Here is a 16,676-nt window from a genome sequence, read left to right on the forward strand (position 1 = left end):
TGGCTTTTGTAACATGACACAAGTTTGTTAGTCTTCACATTGACAAAAAACTCATTTGCAATCAACAGCAATTTAATGGGGGCATCTACCCTAATTTTCTTTACAATATGTTTGCTTTGCCTTCACTCGTGTAAACACGGACTTCTGATTAATATTGCACATGTGGAAAATGAGTTACGCTGCCGTTTTTAGCTATCTCAGTGGACGGCCATTTTGACACTTGCTGTCGACTGAAAATGACATCACAGTTGCTCGGGGCTCAGGTAATGACCTGTCATGGCTCATGATTGGTTGTGGATTTCAGTGATTAACTCATATTCCACATACACAATATGAATCAGAATGCCGTGTTTAGGCAAGTGGGGCTGCATAGAACATACATATTGTCAAGAATAATTTTGGGTTGACTTTCCCTTTAAGAGGTGGTCATTATTTGTTCAGATGTTTGCCTAAGGGTGGAGCTATGCACAGTGATGACAGTTCATTGGTCGAGAATTGATACTTCTGTGTCAATTCTAAAATGATGCCTGAAATGATATTTGCCTGTCTTTCCATTCCTATTAAAATGAGAGGGCAGTTGGCATTTGAGCTATTTGTTCCTTTCCAAAGAAAGGAAAACTCGGACGACTGCTGAATCTGAAGTGGCCCCGTAAAGAAGATTTGGTACAAACAGTACAAATTATGAACTCTCCAAAAAAAATCATTAATGGTTGTTGTGCATGCTTATGGTGTGAATGAATCGATATATTCCAGTAACTTACGCGGCAGAGCAGTGCAGATGGCAACTGGTTTGCTGCGAGCGCCATCTCCCTTGGCGGTGTAAGCTCCAACTGAGATAGAGTAGGAAGTGTCGGCCTTCAAGTCTCCAAGAAGCGCCTCCTGCAAGAGAATAAGTGGCCCGTCAGATGCATCCTTTGCCAATGTTGGCAAAAGGTGAAAAACCTAAACATCATGGTATGAAATTTTGGGTGCGAGGTTGAGCTCGACTGGAAATGAAGCAGAAATATTGATCGGATGTCTTACATTCAATTTTTGATGGGAAATGTATGTACAAATACATTACAAATAAAGGGATGAGATTCACTATTGACCTCCACCCACTGTAAGTCTTAAGGCCTTGCAGTAATTGGAGGACATTTAAGACTACACTCCCATGAAGATGACTGATTTTCATCTTATGCTTTATTACTGTCATTTTGTAACATGTTTAAAGAAATATTTACTCACATATTGAGCTGTCTGGTCATATTCCCACTGAGTATTCATAAAAAGAAGCAGCACAGAAAAGAAGCAATTATTATTCATATAAGATGATAAACTAACTTGAATTACATAGTACATGTATTCCATTTAGGAATGGTACCTGTGAGTCCTCTATGAGGATGTCCTTGATGGAGGGATGACCCTGAGGCTCGCCGTAGTTCATCCTCACGTAGTGGACTTGGTAGCCTCGGATCTGACCGTGCTGCAGCTCAGGGGCTGGCGCACGCCATTTCACCCTAATGGCTGAGGCGTTCACTGTCTCTGCGTCCACCCCTCGAGGAGGACCACTTGGAACTATAAATGCATTTTGGGATAGAGGTCAAGGGTCACCGATGATGGGCACTTAAACGTCAGCGCGGACGTATTCTTTTGAATTAAAAATAGATTGGGGGCAGAAAAATACACTGAAAAACGGATGTAAAAATGCAGCCATCCAAAAAGTCGAAATTGTCAGTGATGTCTGGCTGAAAAAAGGTCAAAATAGTTTAAAAAAAATATGCGGGTGCTCGAGGAAAAATATGGAGGAAAAAGCAGTGAAGGATAAGAAGGAAATGTAGAGAAAGATAAGAATGGCAGATAGTAAGGGATTTGTCGCCACGGGCAGATAAACAGTGGCAGACAGTCAAAGAGAAAATACTGTTATCAAGAAGACAAAAAAAACCCCTCTCATCCTGCCAAGAACTGCATTTTCCCCCCCACAACACTGAAGTCAGTGTTATTGGTGGAACGCAAGGAGGAGGAATTAGTCAAAATATTGCTGAAAATATGACAAAATTAGGAAAACACATTGATGAAATGTGGCTAAAACACATTCAAAACAGCTGTCAAGGTGGAAAGGATTTGGCCGAGCAGTTAGGAGTGAAGGAAGGCCAAGGTTCAGCCAAAGTTATTGAGGGCTATTTGTTATTCCAAGGAAGGGAAATTCCAATGCTAGGAGTTGAGAGGAAAAGGGCAAAAAGCAGTAAAAAAAAAAAAAAGAAAGCGTAGTGAAAAAGTAGATTAAAAAATGCAGCATGGAAAAAAGGGGTGCAGCTGATGGAGAGGAAGCGGTGGCAAGGGTAGAGAAAAGTTTTTTCTTTCCAGTTTGGGTGGTTGTGAAGGATAAACGGGCAGGTTTTCAAATGTTCTCAAGTGCTTTGCTGCATAATTTAGTCACAGGTGTCTGGAGCTCATTAGTCGTATTAGTCAGGGAGCGCGAGCCAGTGACAGCGGGGGGGAAAATCCTCCGACTGTTTGGAAACATACCATCTTCCTCGGTGCGGATAATCAGCTGTAAACTCTCCGGTCCGTCGCCGGCTTCCGTCTGCGCCCGCACTGTTATTCCGTACTCGGTCCATTTCTCTAGGTTTTCCAAGAGGTACGGAGAACCTTCCGTAGGAACGCCGTCAATCCTTTTGGATGTTTTGTTGACCCCGGTTGTGGAGTACTGGATGGTGTATCCCGTAAGGACGCCGTTCTGAAACTCCACAGGTGGTGGTGCCCAACTTACCAGGATGCTGGTAGAAGTGGGGCTGGTGCATCTTATATCCTGAGGAGGTGCTGAAGGAACTGATTGGCCAGTTTGAGGAGGCAGAAGTCGGAATTGTTTTGGGTAAGTGTGAAGTTGGCGGTGTGTGTGTAAGTTGTCATTGGGTTGAGGTGGAGGAATGGGGGTGGAATGGAGCAGACACAAGACAGAGAACAGAAGACAAAGAAACATAAAATGAAAACAAAACACTGGAGAACAGAAGCTATCAAGAAAAAAATGGCCCTCTGACTAGAAAGCAAGATGACTGAACAAAGATACTGAATGATGGGTGTCGACTTTGGTTTGACTGATGAAATAGAGAGAGAATGGCTTCAAAGAGACGCAACACAAAATAGACTGAATAGAGCTTCGAACACACATACGTACCTGCCTGGAACTTACTTGTGCTACTCAACTCTGAGCGCTTCATCCATGATGGAGAATGACATCTCCAGCTACGTCTGACTTGTGTATCCATACTTGTACTGAATACTTACAGACCTCACATTGATATCCAACAATAAGAATTACTTTTAGCGAGTTGTACCAATCAAAAAAAGCCAGGTTTTGGAACTCACATTCGATGTTTGTTAAAATATCAAAACTGAGGTCAATGTAAGTCAGAATTCAGGTTGGCCTATTTGTCACAATGCAAACTAATGATGCTGATCATCATGGCAACGTATTGGACATTTCTGTCTGCCTTTAAAAATATTTTTACATTGGACTGAATATACAATCATTTTCCAGGGGCATGAAATAAAGGAAAGATGGTTTACAATTTCTGAGCAAACCCACGGCTTGCTGACAAAATTTCGGTCCATAACCCAGATGGTGGGTATCTACGCTGAATCGTCTTCTTGGTTGTTGGCACTCGACTGAGTGCCATTCAAGTTGTATCTCCACTATTTTTGCATTGTCCAAATAAAGCCTGACCCTTTTCACACACTCCATCCAGACTGTACAACATGCAGTTGAACTTACGCGTCTGCGGCGTGTCAATGGAAATCTCATTGGTATATGCGCCAATGCCATGTTTGCTACGGGCAGCCAGCTGGAAAGTGTAGGCTGAGAAAGGCTTGAGATTCTTCAACAGGTAGGAGGTTGTCGGCTCAAAGCTTACTTTCTTCTGAAGGGGACATGACGATATCGGCACATGAACATCTGTCGCTCCAGACTTTGTAAATGTCAATAACCAGAATAAAAATTCCATTGAAAGGCACTCCAAAAACATGCACTGTAGGACTGCAATCATCCATCAGTGTGAATTTCAATGCATGTCTATACATGCCGTGTGATCGACTGGTGACATGTCCATTTCATCCAGATATCCAACCAACAATCAAGGAGCAAATTCAACGCTCACCTCCTCTGTATCGTCCGCTCGTCGATAAACCAATTCATATCCTGTGATCTGGTTGTCTGGGCCACCCTGGGGTGGCGCTATCCAGGACAACAGGATACTCGTCTCAGACTTGGCCTCTCCTTTGAACTCTGAAGGCTGCGATGGGACTAAAGAGTTCAAGAACGAGGTCGTTATTAACTTATATCTGTTAAGGGTTGACATATCCCGGTGTCTTACCGCCAGTCTTGGCGATAATCTGCAGGTCCTGGGAAAGGGGACCATCTCCAACGGAGGTGAAAGCCAACACTCTGATGTAATATGTCTTGTTAGGAGTCAAGCCTTGAATGGTGATGAAGTTGGCACTCCGCACCATTTGCTTCTCCCACTGCACCGCAGCCATACACAAGGCAAGGGATGAACACAGGCGTTGACACAGAGCAGGCAAAGCTTGAGTCCCACGTGATGGGCAAATACCTGGTTGACCGGCAGCGTATTGTCCGAGGTGTAGTAGACCCTGTAGCCCACTACCTGCCCGTTTGGTTCCTCCGGCTCATCCCAGTGAATGATTGCCGTTGTGGTGCTCAGCATGCGACCTCTGACCTGGAAGCCAAATAGAAATGACTTAAGATGTACTTCAACTGCCTCTAATTAACGCGAACATACAGTTTATGCAAATGTATCGGAAAAACTCATAATTAAATTTAAACACTGTGATTAGAGTGCCCTGACTTCCTGAGTGTTTTTGTGATTTTTTTTTTTGCCTTGTTTTGCAAGCAATGACTTGAGTTATGAGAGAGCCTCGGGCTTGCCAGAGACCCAGTGAAGTTAAAGACAATGGAGCAATGCTGGAAATCAAAGATTTAAAAAAAAAATGTGGCCTGGGATCTTCAAGTACAAATTTATGGTTGAGGAGTATGATGTATCCCACTAGGAATCCCCCAATTGTTCATGATAGTGAATCAAATGTATCAAAACCAGATTTCAACACCAAGGTCGTCTCATGTTAGCTGTAAATGCCAACTCTGAAAAGCATCCTTTCATCATAACTGAATTAAATGACATTTTTGTTCCATGTTAAGATCTGAAGGACCGATACAAATACACAAAATCTGGAAGAAAAAAAAATCCCCCAATGGGATCTCTGCAGCAAACAGATGACCTAAGAATACAATGTACACTTTGGCTGATATGAGATCAAGATCTTTTTTTTTTTAAACACATTCTTACCTCTAGGCCAGGATTAAGCATTTAACATACGTTATCACGTAATACTCAGGATGCCTGACAAGTCGCTTTGAACGTTCAAGGTGTTGCCCTTACTTGTCGGGGAGGTGAGGAGGGCGCCTGCTCTGCTGTGCGAGCCTCCACCGCTTCGCTGGAGGGACCCTGGCCGATGGTGTTAACAGCTGCCACGCGGAAGTCATAATGGGAGTACGGGCTCAGGCCACCCACACTGTAGCGTGTGGTGGCGATGCCATCGATCTCTTTATAGGGGTCCTCGGAGCCTTTGGAACGGTGCTGCAGCAAGACAGAGTGCATCAAGATAGAAGACACAATAACAAGCGGCCATTAAACCAACACGCTTCGACGATTTATGACACAAGATGATGGATGACCTGTGATCGAGCGTTTGGTCTCATAACAAATAAATGCCAGCGGTGTGAACTATTATTACCGTATTTTCCGCATTATAAGGCGCACCGAAAACATAAAATGTTCTCAAAAGCTGACAGTGCGCCTTATAATCCGATGCGCCTTACATATGCATCAATATTTAGATTTCTCGGCTGAAGTATTTTAAATGTTCTGTGAAGCCCTTTGTTACAGCTACAGCGGTTGTAAAAGCGATACACCCATAAAGCTGTATTGTACTGTATTCCCTTTAGCATAGCTCCATGTAGTGGATGCATAACACAACCTCAACAATTATTGTTGCTTCTATTCTAAGCACCGTATAATGGGGTGCACCCTATTTATGAAAACAGTTTTAAAATAGGCCATTCATTGAAGATGCGCCTTATACTTCGAAGCGCCTTATCATGCAGAAAATACGGTATTCTGTTTCCTGTTCATACACGTATTCAGTTTTGCTGGAGCCAGTCGATGCAGCTTGCACATGTCAATGTGTTCGTGTGACTGTCACTTACTTGTATGATATAATAGGAGACAGGTTCAGGGTTGCCAGAATCCCAGGTGAGAGTGATGCTTGTTGCAGTCCTTTCAGTCACCACGGGTGTACCAGGAGCCTTCGGAAGGGCTGAAGGACGCAGTGAAAGTTTATTGTCGCTTGAAAATGTATACTTGATGATTCACCAAGGTGAATACAGACAGAATGAATAATGAAAAAAAAAATCAAATTTTGACTTCAGGTTGGAGATAACTTAAGAATCTCTTCAATTTGTAATGTTATTTCTCGAATGCACTCAGACGACACGTCACAGTTTAAACTCCTAAAAATTATGGTGACCCTTAGGAGATTTTAAAACAATTACCATTGCATTTCTCATAATAGCATAGGAATAAAATATATTTTTCTTCAATTTATTAATAAAAAAATTTGAAACATTACTGAATTACAATACAGTTCAGTTGTACATAACTTTTAAGTTACAGAACATTCACTTTAAATACATTTTGTATGTGTAATACATTTCCCTTGAATCTTTATACGAACTTGTAATTTTTAATTTCCCATTGCATCAGTTATGTTGGCGCTGTGGATGTTAAATTTGCACACCATAGAACCTATTACCGTATGCTACTGTATTTTAATCTCACTTATGATGAGGGCATTTTTTGATGTGAAACTTGTAAAAAGTTGGCGAACCGCTGGGTTCAGAGAAATCACACAGCTCACGCGTGCAGTGTCCATTCCGACTCAAGTTCAAGGTAGCAAAGATGGTTGCATGCAGATGAAATGCTAACTAAAACAAGTGCAGAACAATTTCATTCCTCATTTCCTTCAGACGTAAAATCTCTTACATTTAAATGACATTATACAATTTCTCATGAAGGCTTGCTTTACTTGAGGCTTTGACTTCGATTCTTTTGTTTTCCACGGAAAGGTGAGGTTTACAGTGTTCGGTTATGCATAAAAGAAAATGAAAATTGTAATGGAACTGACTGAAAGGCTGATTAGTTCCAAGGTCGAACCATTATCTCCTTATATTACTTGGTTAAGCTCGCTCTGCGAGACCAGACACGTCCTTTTTTTTTCATATGTTGATAAACTCACCTTTTACAATAATCTGCGCCACAGCCTCAATAACGCCAAGCGTTGACATGGCAACACAGGTGTAATTGTTGGACTGGCGCACATCCGTCAGTTCGAGGACGTTACGGCCGATGGGCATATCATCCTCTGGGGTCAGGTCCTCCGCTCCCAGCATCCACTTTACATAGGGCATGGGCGAGCCCACTGCCACACAGGTGATATTGACGTTGCCCCCGGGCATGATCTCACTGTCCGCTGGGGGAATAGAGAAGCGAGGGGGGACGCGTCGCACTGGATCGCGGAACAATAAAAGCAGAAAGGCAGGAAAGGAAGCACCATTAGACATTTATGAGGGTGTTGCTGAGGAAAGTGCAGCGCAGAGGATGACAACGGGGACCTGTGCATGTGTTTTCATGGTGCCACGTGCTTTCAAATGATGTTTCATGGCAATCAGAAAAGACAACAAACATTCCAACAGTAAGGTAAGTCACCGCTTGGGTGTATGTGATATGTTTTATTCAGGGTTTTAGCTCCGGAAAAAAAAATATATATACTGTATACTGTATATTTTATGCAAAAAAACCCAACCCCCCCCAAAAATAAAATAAATTTAAAAAACACAACCCCACAAAAAAATTATGATAATGAAAAAGCACAGCAAAAACACACGTGCACTCAGGAAAAAAACTGCACAACACAGAAACCAGGCAGTAAACACCAACACAAATGGTATCTTATTTGCGCAAAAGAAACACTCAATACAGAGATTCAATAGAACCACATTGTCTTCACAGTACCAACCTTCTCGGAGCTCTGCGGAGCGAGTAAGAACAGAGCAGGCGGGGGTGGTGAATGGAAAGGGAAGTGGGGGGGTAAAGAGGAAAATGGCCAATATCAGAGAGAAGACAGGGAGAGAAAACACGTTAGACAGCGGAGCGTGGCAACAGACAAGAGGGGAAGCTCCACAGAAAACGCAGAACAAAAAAACTGAAGCTGTGGTGGGCCAGGGTGTCGGTGAAAACCCGTCACAGTGCGTCAAACACTCATTTGACCTCACTACAGTATTTTTGCGAGCCTTCAAGTACTAAACACACATTACTGACTCTTGTTTTTTTTTTTGTGCACATAAATATGTCTGTTCGAGTATGACATTTATGTGTTTTAAATTGTACATCTTGTTGCGTGTGTTTGTTTCTAATTCCTTGGAGTGAGTAACAATCAGGCTGTTCAAAGGTTGCTTTTTTTTCTCTCCTTTTTGAGTTGGTTGGCGCAGCAACAGAGCAAAAGGCCCCCGGATTAAAAACATCTTCAAGAATCAAACATTGGTCGGGCGTGTGTGAGAGTGCATGCTTTCCAAGTGCCCGAAGAGGTAAGGCGCCTGTCAGATTTTGGCTAGAGACATGAAAAGTCCTAACCAGACGATGATTTATTTTCTCTTGGAGGTCTAAAGGCTAAGAAGGGAGGGCAGAGAGATTAATAGCCTCAGTAAAAATACTCAGCCCTGTGTTAACTATGTGGAAAGACAACCCTTGTTTTGGAAACCTCCTCATTTATGACTTGGAAGTGAAATAGCGTCTGGCGTTGTGTATAATATTTGTACAATAAAATATATCATTTGCTTAACTCACATTCCCGGAAACAAAATAATAATATAAAACATACTGTACTTCCATGTCCATAATTCATACAGTTTAAGTTACAACTATTTAATAACTTAACTGTACATGTATCCGACATGTCTCGGGCGACAAATAGGCATTATTTTATTTAATCAATTTATCAATCCATTTTATTTTTCAATTTTTTAAAAATTGAATGTTGAATCAGATTTTTTTTTCAATTCTCTTTTTTTCAACCCTTTCAGGGACAGTGGTTACGACAGTGGACACCTTATCAGGTTACAGGGTGCGTGAAAGGGTTCATTTCCATCTATTTACTGAAAAACAGGAAAGTATTTCCAAATGTCATTGCAGAAATGTCATTGCATAAAATGAATACAAGGAGTCTTCCTTCTTAATATGCTCCGAATGAAAGTGCAATGGCATTTGCGTTTGGGGCTTTAGAGACAGTACACATATGTCTATAAGTTTTGATTTGGTTCCTTAGAGATCTCGAAGGGTAGATCTCTTACCTCGGACGTAGAGGTTTGCTGGGGTGGAATAGCGAGTTCCGTCGCTGTTGGTGGCAACACACTCATACTTGCCCTGGTCAGACTCCTCACTCATTTCAATCTGCAATGCACCTGGATGCAGGAATGAGGAAACGAAAATATACAGAGAGGAGGACAGAAACACACACAAAATTGAATCAACAGTTACTAAACGCATCGTAATCGTGTGCAGAACATTTATTATTGTAAAGGACAAATGAGTTTGAATATCAGCGAAAAGTGAACTCAGTGGAGAAGAGGGCTAAAAAAAGAGCCCGTTCAATGGGGACACATTTCTGTCACTGTCAGCAAAAATCTCCTCAAAACAAAGGTCAGCATCCTGATTTGGAAATGAGAGGGAAACAAAAAGTCCAAAAGAGGGAATATGGTTCTTCATGCAAGACTGAAATAAATAAAGCCAAACAGTCAACAATCCGGTTACAAATAGACTTTTGAAAATAGTCTGAAAATTGAGTTGCGGTTATATAACTTTTCAAAACCAGTGCCATGGAAACAACACAACCCTGACTTTATCGGATCCACCAATGGGATCAGGAGTGTGATGTCATTAAACGCACACCCAATAAAAGTGGGAAAGAAATCAACTGACCTTTGTTAAGGCCAACAGATTAAAAAAAAAATTAAACGACATACGCAAAGCCTTTGGAAGGGGGCCGATGCTTTCTCACTCCCTGAAAATAGAAAAACTGTCAAAAAAGTCAACCAGTTTTTTTTTTTTGGATGGTGTTGGAAGGCAAAAAAGCGCCCATAAAAACTTTATCAAAAAGTGGTTGTTTGGGGCTTTTTATCAGTAATGAGAGAGAAGAGAGAAAGCAATGGTTGGAAAAAAAAATAATGAAGAAACGTGTATGTATTTGTGTGTGTGTGAGAGGGGGTGGCGGGGGGTGCGCACAGACTAATGTCTGAATGTGTGTCTTTGCCATCTGGACATTTCGGGTTGAGCGAAAAACAGCTGGGAGGTGAAACAAAACTGGGACGTTTGATTGGGTAAATATAGACAAGGTAGAACGAAAGGGAGGCAGGATCAAGATAAGGTCAAAACCACCTCCCCCCCAAAAAGAGAAGGAAATCAGGTCACCCAAAAAAAAAAGAAAAAAATGTGAATATTGTCACCCTAAACTCCGAAACATAAGAACACACCATGCTTTAGTTCAAAGGGAGGGTCAATGTCAGACGGCAATTGATATTAAAGTGATAGGTACAAAAGAGGCATCACTATATGATGATTAAGGAAGCGATGGAATTATGTTAACGAGTGTGGGGCTGACATGGTAAAATGAACAGATGAGCAGATAATGAAAAGATGAGAAGAGGGAAGGTGATTAAAAGTCATAGTATAATGAATTTGCTCGCTCAATTCCAACCCCCCCTCCTCTTGCTCCTCTTCCCACTGCAGATGTGAAGCAGCCGGATGAGCGGTTACCGCTACGGCAACACGGATTTCACTCATTCTGAGCTGCTTCCTACACCGGCGCAAGAGGAAGCCGAGGATTGGAATGGAATCAGGCCACTGTGTCGAGTTGGTCCTCCCAGCGGTCTTACCTCGTATGGGCGTGCCACCTGAGTGGGCAATGAATGCACGAGATTAGAGAGGGAGAAGAAGAAGAAAATGTTAGTGCCACAGAAAAGGGGAAAGGGGGCAAGGGAGGGATACTGACAGAACTTGGGGGTGGGGGTAGTAACTTGGAAAGAAGAACCAAATTAGAGAGAAAAAGTAAGAAAGAGAAAATGTTAACTCAAGACAGAATAAGCTTGAAAGAGACAGATTGTAGAAAGACGGAGAGAGAGAGCTATAAGGAGATGGGTTATTGAGTGGGCCTCATTGATTTTCAGCAGGGTAGGATACGTGTGCTGCGCTCAGTCTCTAGATTTTGAATACATTTCAGTATTAGGCTACACATGCCCCCCTGATACGTCAAAATCAGTGCTCTGCTTTTTTGGGGGGGCCCTTTTTTTTGGAAGGTGGAGGTCCAACCACCAACACGTTAAACCTGTTAGGCACACGATGTACCATCGAGTAAAAAAAAAAAAAAAGCCAAATGTTTCCGGAGTGACCACAAGAGGGTCTGACATCAAAGACATTTACGACGATCTGAAACTTCGGCTGCAAATGTCAAGCTGAAGGGCCACGGAATCAGAGCGCAACTGTGCAGACCCAGAAAAAAAAAAGAATTAAAGTCATTACTTATTACATTTCTCACTATTTTGTGATACATTTAGCCAGAAAAAAAGATGGTACATCTTTAATGAATCATGTAATTGTGCATTATGAGCCCTCAAGCGGCAACAGTGACTCGGCTGGTAGAAGTAGTGACAGAATGGCAAGATACGCTGCCCTCCCTCAAGTACCTTTTCCATTACAAGGTGTCTCCTTCTCATTGGCCAGAGTCCCAGGCATGCTGCTCACTGATCAGATCGCATGGATGATGTTGATTTGTCAGCATCAAATTAAGATTTGAGGATCCATGGCTTGAAATGACCAAAAATAAACGTGTGTATTGTTTCTTCTTGCGTGGCCAACTGCCATCGACCCGGGAATTAAAATTGGTGTTTCCTAGCATGTCTTGGTCCAACGGATGCGTTTGACATGACGTGATTTTCAGTTTCCCACCATCCTATTTCTAATTGGAAAACTGACATACTCAAAACAAGACACGCAGAACTGAGCCTGGACGATGGTTTTGAAATGAGGCAACTGAGTTATAGTAGCTAAAGGCCTGTACCAATTGCTTTTTTTTTCCAAGTATGAAATACTAGTAATATCTAGCAAGATATAAAGCTTCAAAGTCAGTTGCAGTCCCTCAGTGCAGTACACTAGTAGTAGGCCTTCATACAAATATATCTGATAGCTGTCAGAAAAGAGAAATAAGGCACTATTTAAAAAAATGAGGTCAATCGCATTGTATTTCTTTTTAATGAATAATGGTAAGCACAGTACCTCTTGGACTGATTTGATGATAGTGTTGCACTGATACAAGGGGTAAGTCGCAACATCGACACGTCATCACATGACACGAGAAGGCATTTTCAAGGGTTTTCATTCGATTGTTTTATAGTGGCCTTGAAGTGTCTTTTCGTACTCATTTATTGTAATTACGACTTTGTTACTGCGTTAAACGTGAGTTGATGACAGACTTTCGTTGTATGATATACAATGACACTTAAGGCGATTCTGATTCTGACTATGGTGTGTTCCAATCTACGATAAATTGGTTATGTCAAAGCCATAGGAAGGAAACTCATTATTATGTCTTCCCTTTTACCTAGTGGAAGCAACCACTGTTGAACAACTTGGCCTATACTTGACTGTAAAACGTGGTAAAACACAAACCGAATCAAGTTTTGTTTTTGGAACAGGGAATTAAAAAAAAAAAAAACACTAATGGCGGCCATAAAACACACAAGAGCAGGAAGTACCGGTTATTTTCAGTATCCCTGATTTATTTAGGAATGCCGATTTCTGGGGATTGTAACACTGTCAGTTTTTTTCTTTTTCTTTTTCAAATTAAAGATTTTTTTTTCCAACCTACTGAGTTTTTCTTGCACTGGTATAGAAAACCAGTGGTCATAAAGTTAGCCTTATGTAGGCTTGACTCTACAGTCTAGAAGTCTGAAATCGAGTAGCCATTGATTTTCTTTCAGTGGCTCCACTCAAGGCCTACCTAAGAGACATCAAGAGTTGATGACTTATTGACTGGTAACTGTATAGGGTGGAGCGGTGCGGGCGGGGGAAAGGGGGGGGGGCGTAAGTAGGTGAGTGAATGACAGAGTGAGTGAGGGAAGGAATAATTAAAAAAGTGTAGGAGTGGAAAAAGTAAATCGGCAAGTGCGAGGGAAGAGTTTTTATAACTCCCTGGGTGTGGAAAGGCTGCAGGTGCACGGGTGAAGGTGAGGCCAACTACGTGTACGTCTAGGGTGACACAAATATGTAGGATGTTACGGCTACGGGTGCGTGTATGCGTGTCATTTGAAGTAGTCCGTGTTTCGTTTTATACCGAGACGTTGCAGTCTAGCGTCTGTATGCTTAATCTGTGTCCAGTGGAGCTGTTAGTACAGTGCATGCCATGCGTTTTAACAACGCTTGAATGTTGTAAAGGTGAGCAGCAGTAGGAAGAGCAGCAACATTAGTGAAAGGTATAGAGAAGAGTGGACAGTGAGGCGGTGGGCCTCGGGACAAAAGCACTTACCAAAGGACTCTGTGGTTAAAAAGATACAAAGAGAAAAGAAACAGCATAGACATGGCATTACAATCGGTCCATTGATTACACACCTTGACAAACACTGGAACTCCCACCCCCAAAAAGTCAAATCGAAAGGTATATTTTTAAGCTATGACATGAAACATTATATTTGTTGAGGAATTAATTAAAATGATAGAAAAATCTGTCCGATATTTTTAATTCAAGATGTAGCTTTTCAATTATTGTTATTTTTTTTATTTTGAAAAATAAAAAGATACAAGGGTTCTCTGAGCAAGGAGTTTGGGTTGAGCCAGCTGGTTAACAAGCAGGTAAAGAAGCATAGAGGGGTTTTTTTTTTCATCCACAAAGAAACAAAAAGTTGGGAGACCAATCACAAGAGAGGGTTTGGTGTCCAGAATTGAGCCCTGGAAGGAAGTAGCAGGAAGGGACTGAGAAGACTCATTGGGGGTTTTCACACTACTGTGGCTGTACAAAAAAAAAAAAAAACTTAAGGAGACAGAATTGTGTGGCCATTTTTGTTTTTGAGTGCCACAAACAGTCACTTTGATTTTCTGAGAAAAAAAAAGAAGGACAAAGAGAGTTATTTTGCCGATTTGATTAGTCACAGCAGTGAGATTGCTTGGAAGAGGCAATTCCTTTAAAACACACCACCATTAACTGGGTTTACATTTTTGAAGACATTGTACTGACAAACTCTAACGCCACTTTCGTCAAATCAACCCTGTCGTAATGGTGATTTGTGCAGGAAGGCCTCCGAGTGTTTTGGAGCAAAGCGGAGAAAATTGGGAGTTTTCACTTTTCAAAGTCCAAGAAGAGTTAACGGGGAGAGGCAACCATCCAAGGCAACTCATAGCAGCAGCAGCGGCGGCGGCAGCAGCGGCAGAGAAGGACAGCAGAAGAACACGGCCAGTAACCACGGCAGGAAATGTTTGAAACAGCAATCGGGGCAAGGTTCACAAAAGGCCAACGGAAATAGAAAAAGGAGTGGGGCACTATTGAAGCTCGTGAGGTGGAACTAAATGTGGGACTTACGGAAGGGGACAAAAGCTATAAGACAAAGTCATCGATTACCTGAGCGCAACTGCTTGATTCGGCCGTTGTTATTGGATGTGTTGACGGGCAGGAAATCCTTGAACCAAGAAATTTCTGGGTCAGGGTTTCCGCTGGCCGCGCAGAGCATGGTGGCGGTCCGAGAGCGTTCCACCACTTTCAGCTGGGGACCCATATCTATAGTGGGGAACCCTGAAGGCAGCTGGTCCTCTGTAAGGATTAGAGACAAGTGTCAGACCAGAGGTGCATGGTGTTTTCACCTGTTCATAGAAGCCAGACGGAGCATCTACACATATTAGGATTAAAACAAAAAAAACAACCCATTGATAGATCACATTCAGGATAAAGCAGGATCAAATGTGGATGGAGATGTAATGGCTTCATCCTGAGGGGAATTTATACAGCCTTGCGTGTGTGTGTGTGGGGGGGGGGGGGTTGTCCTGATGTCACGACATCACATTGTCATGCTGGCAGTTAAATTTACTACAGCTCAATGAGGAATTCTCCATTCCTCCATTTTATGCAAAGTCGGTGATCGTTTATAGTTTCATTTAAAAAAACAAAATAAAAAATGAATTGAAAGTGTCAAACTATTCCAATAATTAATGCATCACCAACACTTTTTTTTCCCCCGCATGGAGGTTTACTGATTCCTCAGCCATTTCAGAATCAGAATCACCTTTATTGTCATTGTATTACATACAACGAAATTTGGGTGCCACTCCTTAGCGCATTTAATAAGAAAATAAAATAACGGGTGAATAAATACAAAACTCAACAACAACACACAACCACAGCAGCAGTAGTGGTAGTGTGGAACTGAGGGTTATATTGCACACGGGACACATATTGCACATGAAAAGGCAATACGTATGGGACAGTCTCTCATCCATGACGAATCAACTTTTCTGACTAATCAAAAGTCATTGTAGTACTCATAGTAAAAAAATAAAAACATTAGAATGGTCAAATACTGTATAGGTGGAGTTTATTTCTGGAGTAAGGCGAAGATTGAATTTCGAGCCAAATATTGTATTGTCAAGAAATACCTTTTCTTCCAGGATCCCTTTTCAAAAGTCGAAAAATGGTTGCAGGTGACCATTATTTATTCAAATGAACATTCCCCAGTTGTTTTTGACATCATACATGTATCAATGAAGTCAGGTTTCAAAAATAACAGTGGTGAAGAGTGAAGAAACTTGACTTGTTTTTTTTTCTCAAGTAAAGATCACTCCAATTTTTTTTCAGTGTACACAAATAAAGTGTGGATGGACCATCATGTATCTAATATATCCTCCGGTGGGTTTCAATACGTAAACACACTGATGAGTCATCCATGACCAAAACAGACAAGGAAAGAGACGTGCGTTTGATCTTAAAGGTGTTTTAACTTTTGGCCTTCCACTCCTCTTGTTGAAAAGAAAAAAAGAAAAAAAAACAAGAACAAAAAAGGAAAACAGTATCCCTTGTGATCTCTTTTAACCACACCGAGCCTCATTAACGGGAAATCCAAGCACTGAACCTCACCAAGGAGATGCTAATTTTGGTTCTAACCCATCGAACTGTAGCCAGTGGGTCGTGAGACAGTAGCTTTTGAAAGCGTATATGTGTGCGGCCTTTTAACAGCTCCGGTTTCAATCAATCATAACACCAGCAAATGGAAACATGGACATCATAAACCAAAGCGAACAGGCTGAGGTGTTGGGGCGATGGCCAGCATGTGCGAGTGGGTGGTTGGATCGAGGAAAAAAAAAGTGAAATTGAATAGCGAGACAAAGGAAGGAAAAAAGGCCCCCCAAAAAATGAAAGTAGGAACGAACAGATAGACATGATGAGAAAGGGAGCACAAGGGAGGGAATGCGGCATAACAATTGCGATTCACCCCGCTTTCATTATGCAAACACTTACTTCAAAGAGAGCCCCTC

The 16,676-nt window shown here is 41.8% G+C and overlaps 1 protein-coding gene across 34 annotated transcripts in view; it reads right to left on the bottom strand.

Moving 5' to 3' along the window:
- LOC127613869 (receptor-type tyrosine-protein phosphatase delta-like) overlaps window positions 1–16,676 on the bottom strand; it is a 159,954-nt gene that overhangs the window by 31,300 nt on the left and 111,978 nt on the right. For 9 of the 34 annotated variants that reach the window (XM_052085133.1, XM_052085131.1, XM_052085124.1 and 6 more), the window contains 16 exons: window positions 14,773–14,961; window positions 13,687–13,695; window positions 11,042–11,059; window positions 9,461–9,571; window positions 8,131–8,142; window positions 7,351–7,620; window positions 6,263–6,372; window positions 5,436–5,633; window positions 4,590–4,715; window positions 4,353–4,500; window positions 4,137–4,282; window positions 3,755–3,899; window positions 2,509–2,811; window positions 1,364–1,557; window positions 1,228–1,254; window positions 762–879 (listed from right to left, as the gene is read on the bottom strand). In XM_052085133.1, coding sequence (XP_051941093.1) covers window positions 762–879; window positions 1,228–1,254; window positions 1,364–1,557; window positions 2,509–2,811; window positions 3,755–3,899; window positions 4,137–4,282; window positions 4,353–4,500; window positions 4,590–4,715; window positions 5,436–5,633; window positions 6,263–6,372; window positions 7,351–7,620; window positions 8,131–8,142; window positions 9,461–9,571; window positions 11,042–11,059; window positions 13,687–13,695; window positions 14,773–14,961 — 2,124 coding nt within the window. The remainder of the gene's footprint in view (window positions 1–761; window positions 880–1,227; window positions 1,255–1,363; window positions 1,558–2,508; window positions 2,812–3,754; window positions 3,900–4,136; window positions 4,283–4,352; window positions 4,501–4,589; window positions 4,716–5,435; window positions 5,634–6,262; window positions 6,373–7,350; window positions 7,621–8,130; window positions 8,143–9,460; window positions 9,572–11,041; window positions 11,060–13,686; window positions 13,696–14,772; window positions 14,962–16,676) is intronic. The other 25 variants (XM_052085140.1, XM_052085135.1, XM_052085137.1 and 22 more) reach the window with 12 other exon arrangements.

This window comes from Hippocampus zosterae, chromosome 13 (genome assembly GCF_025434085.1).
Source record: "Hippocampus zosterae strain Florida chromosome 13, ASM2543408v3, whole genome shotgun sequence".
In the NCBI taxonomy this organism is placed as follows: Eukaryota; Metazoa; Chordata; class Actinopteri; order Syngnathiformes; family Syngnathidae; genus Hippocampus; species Hippocampus zosterae.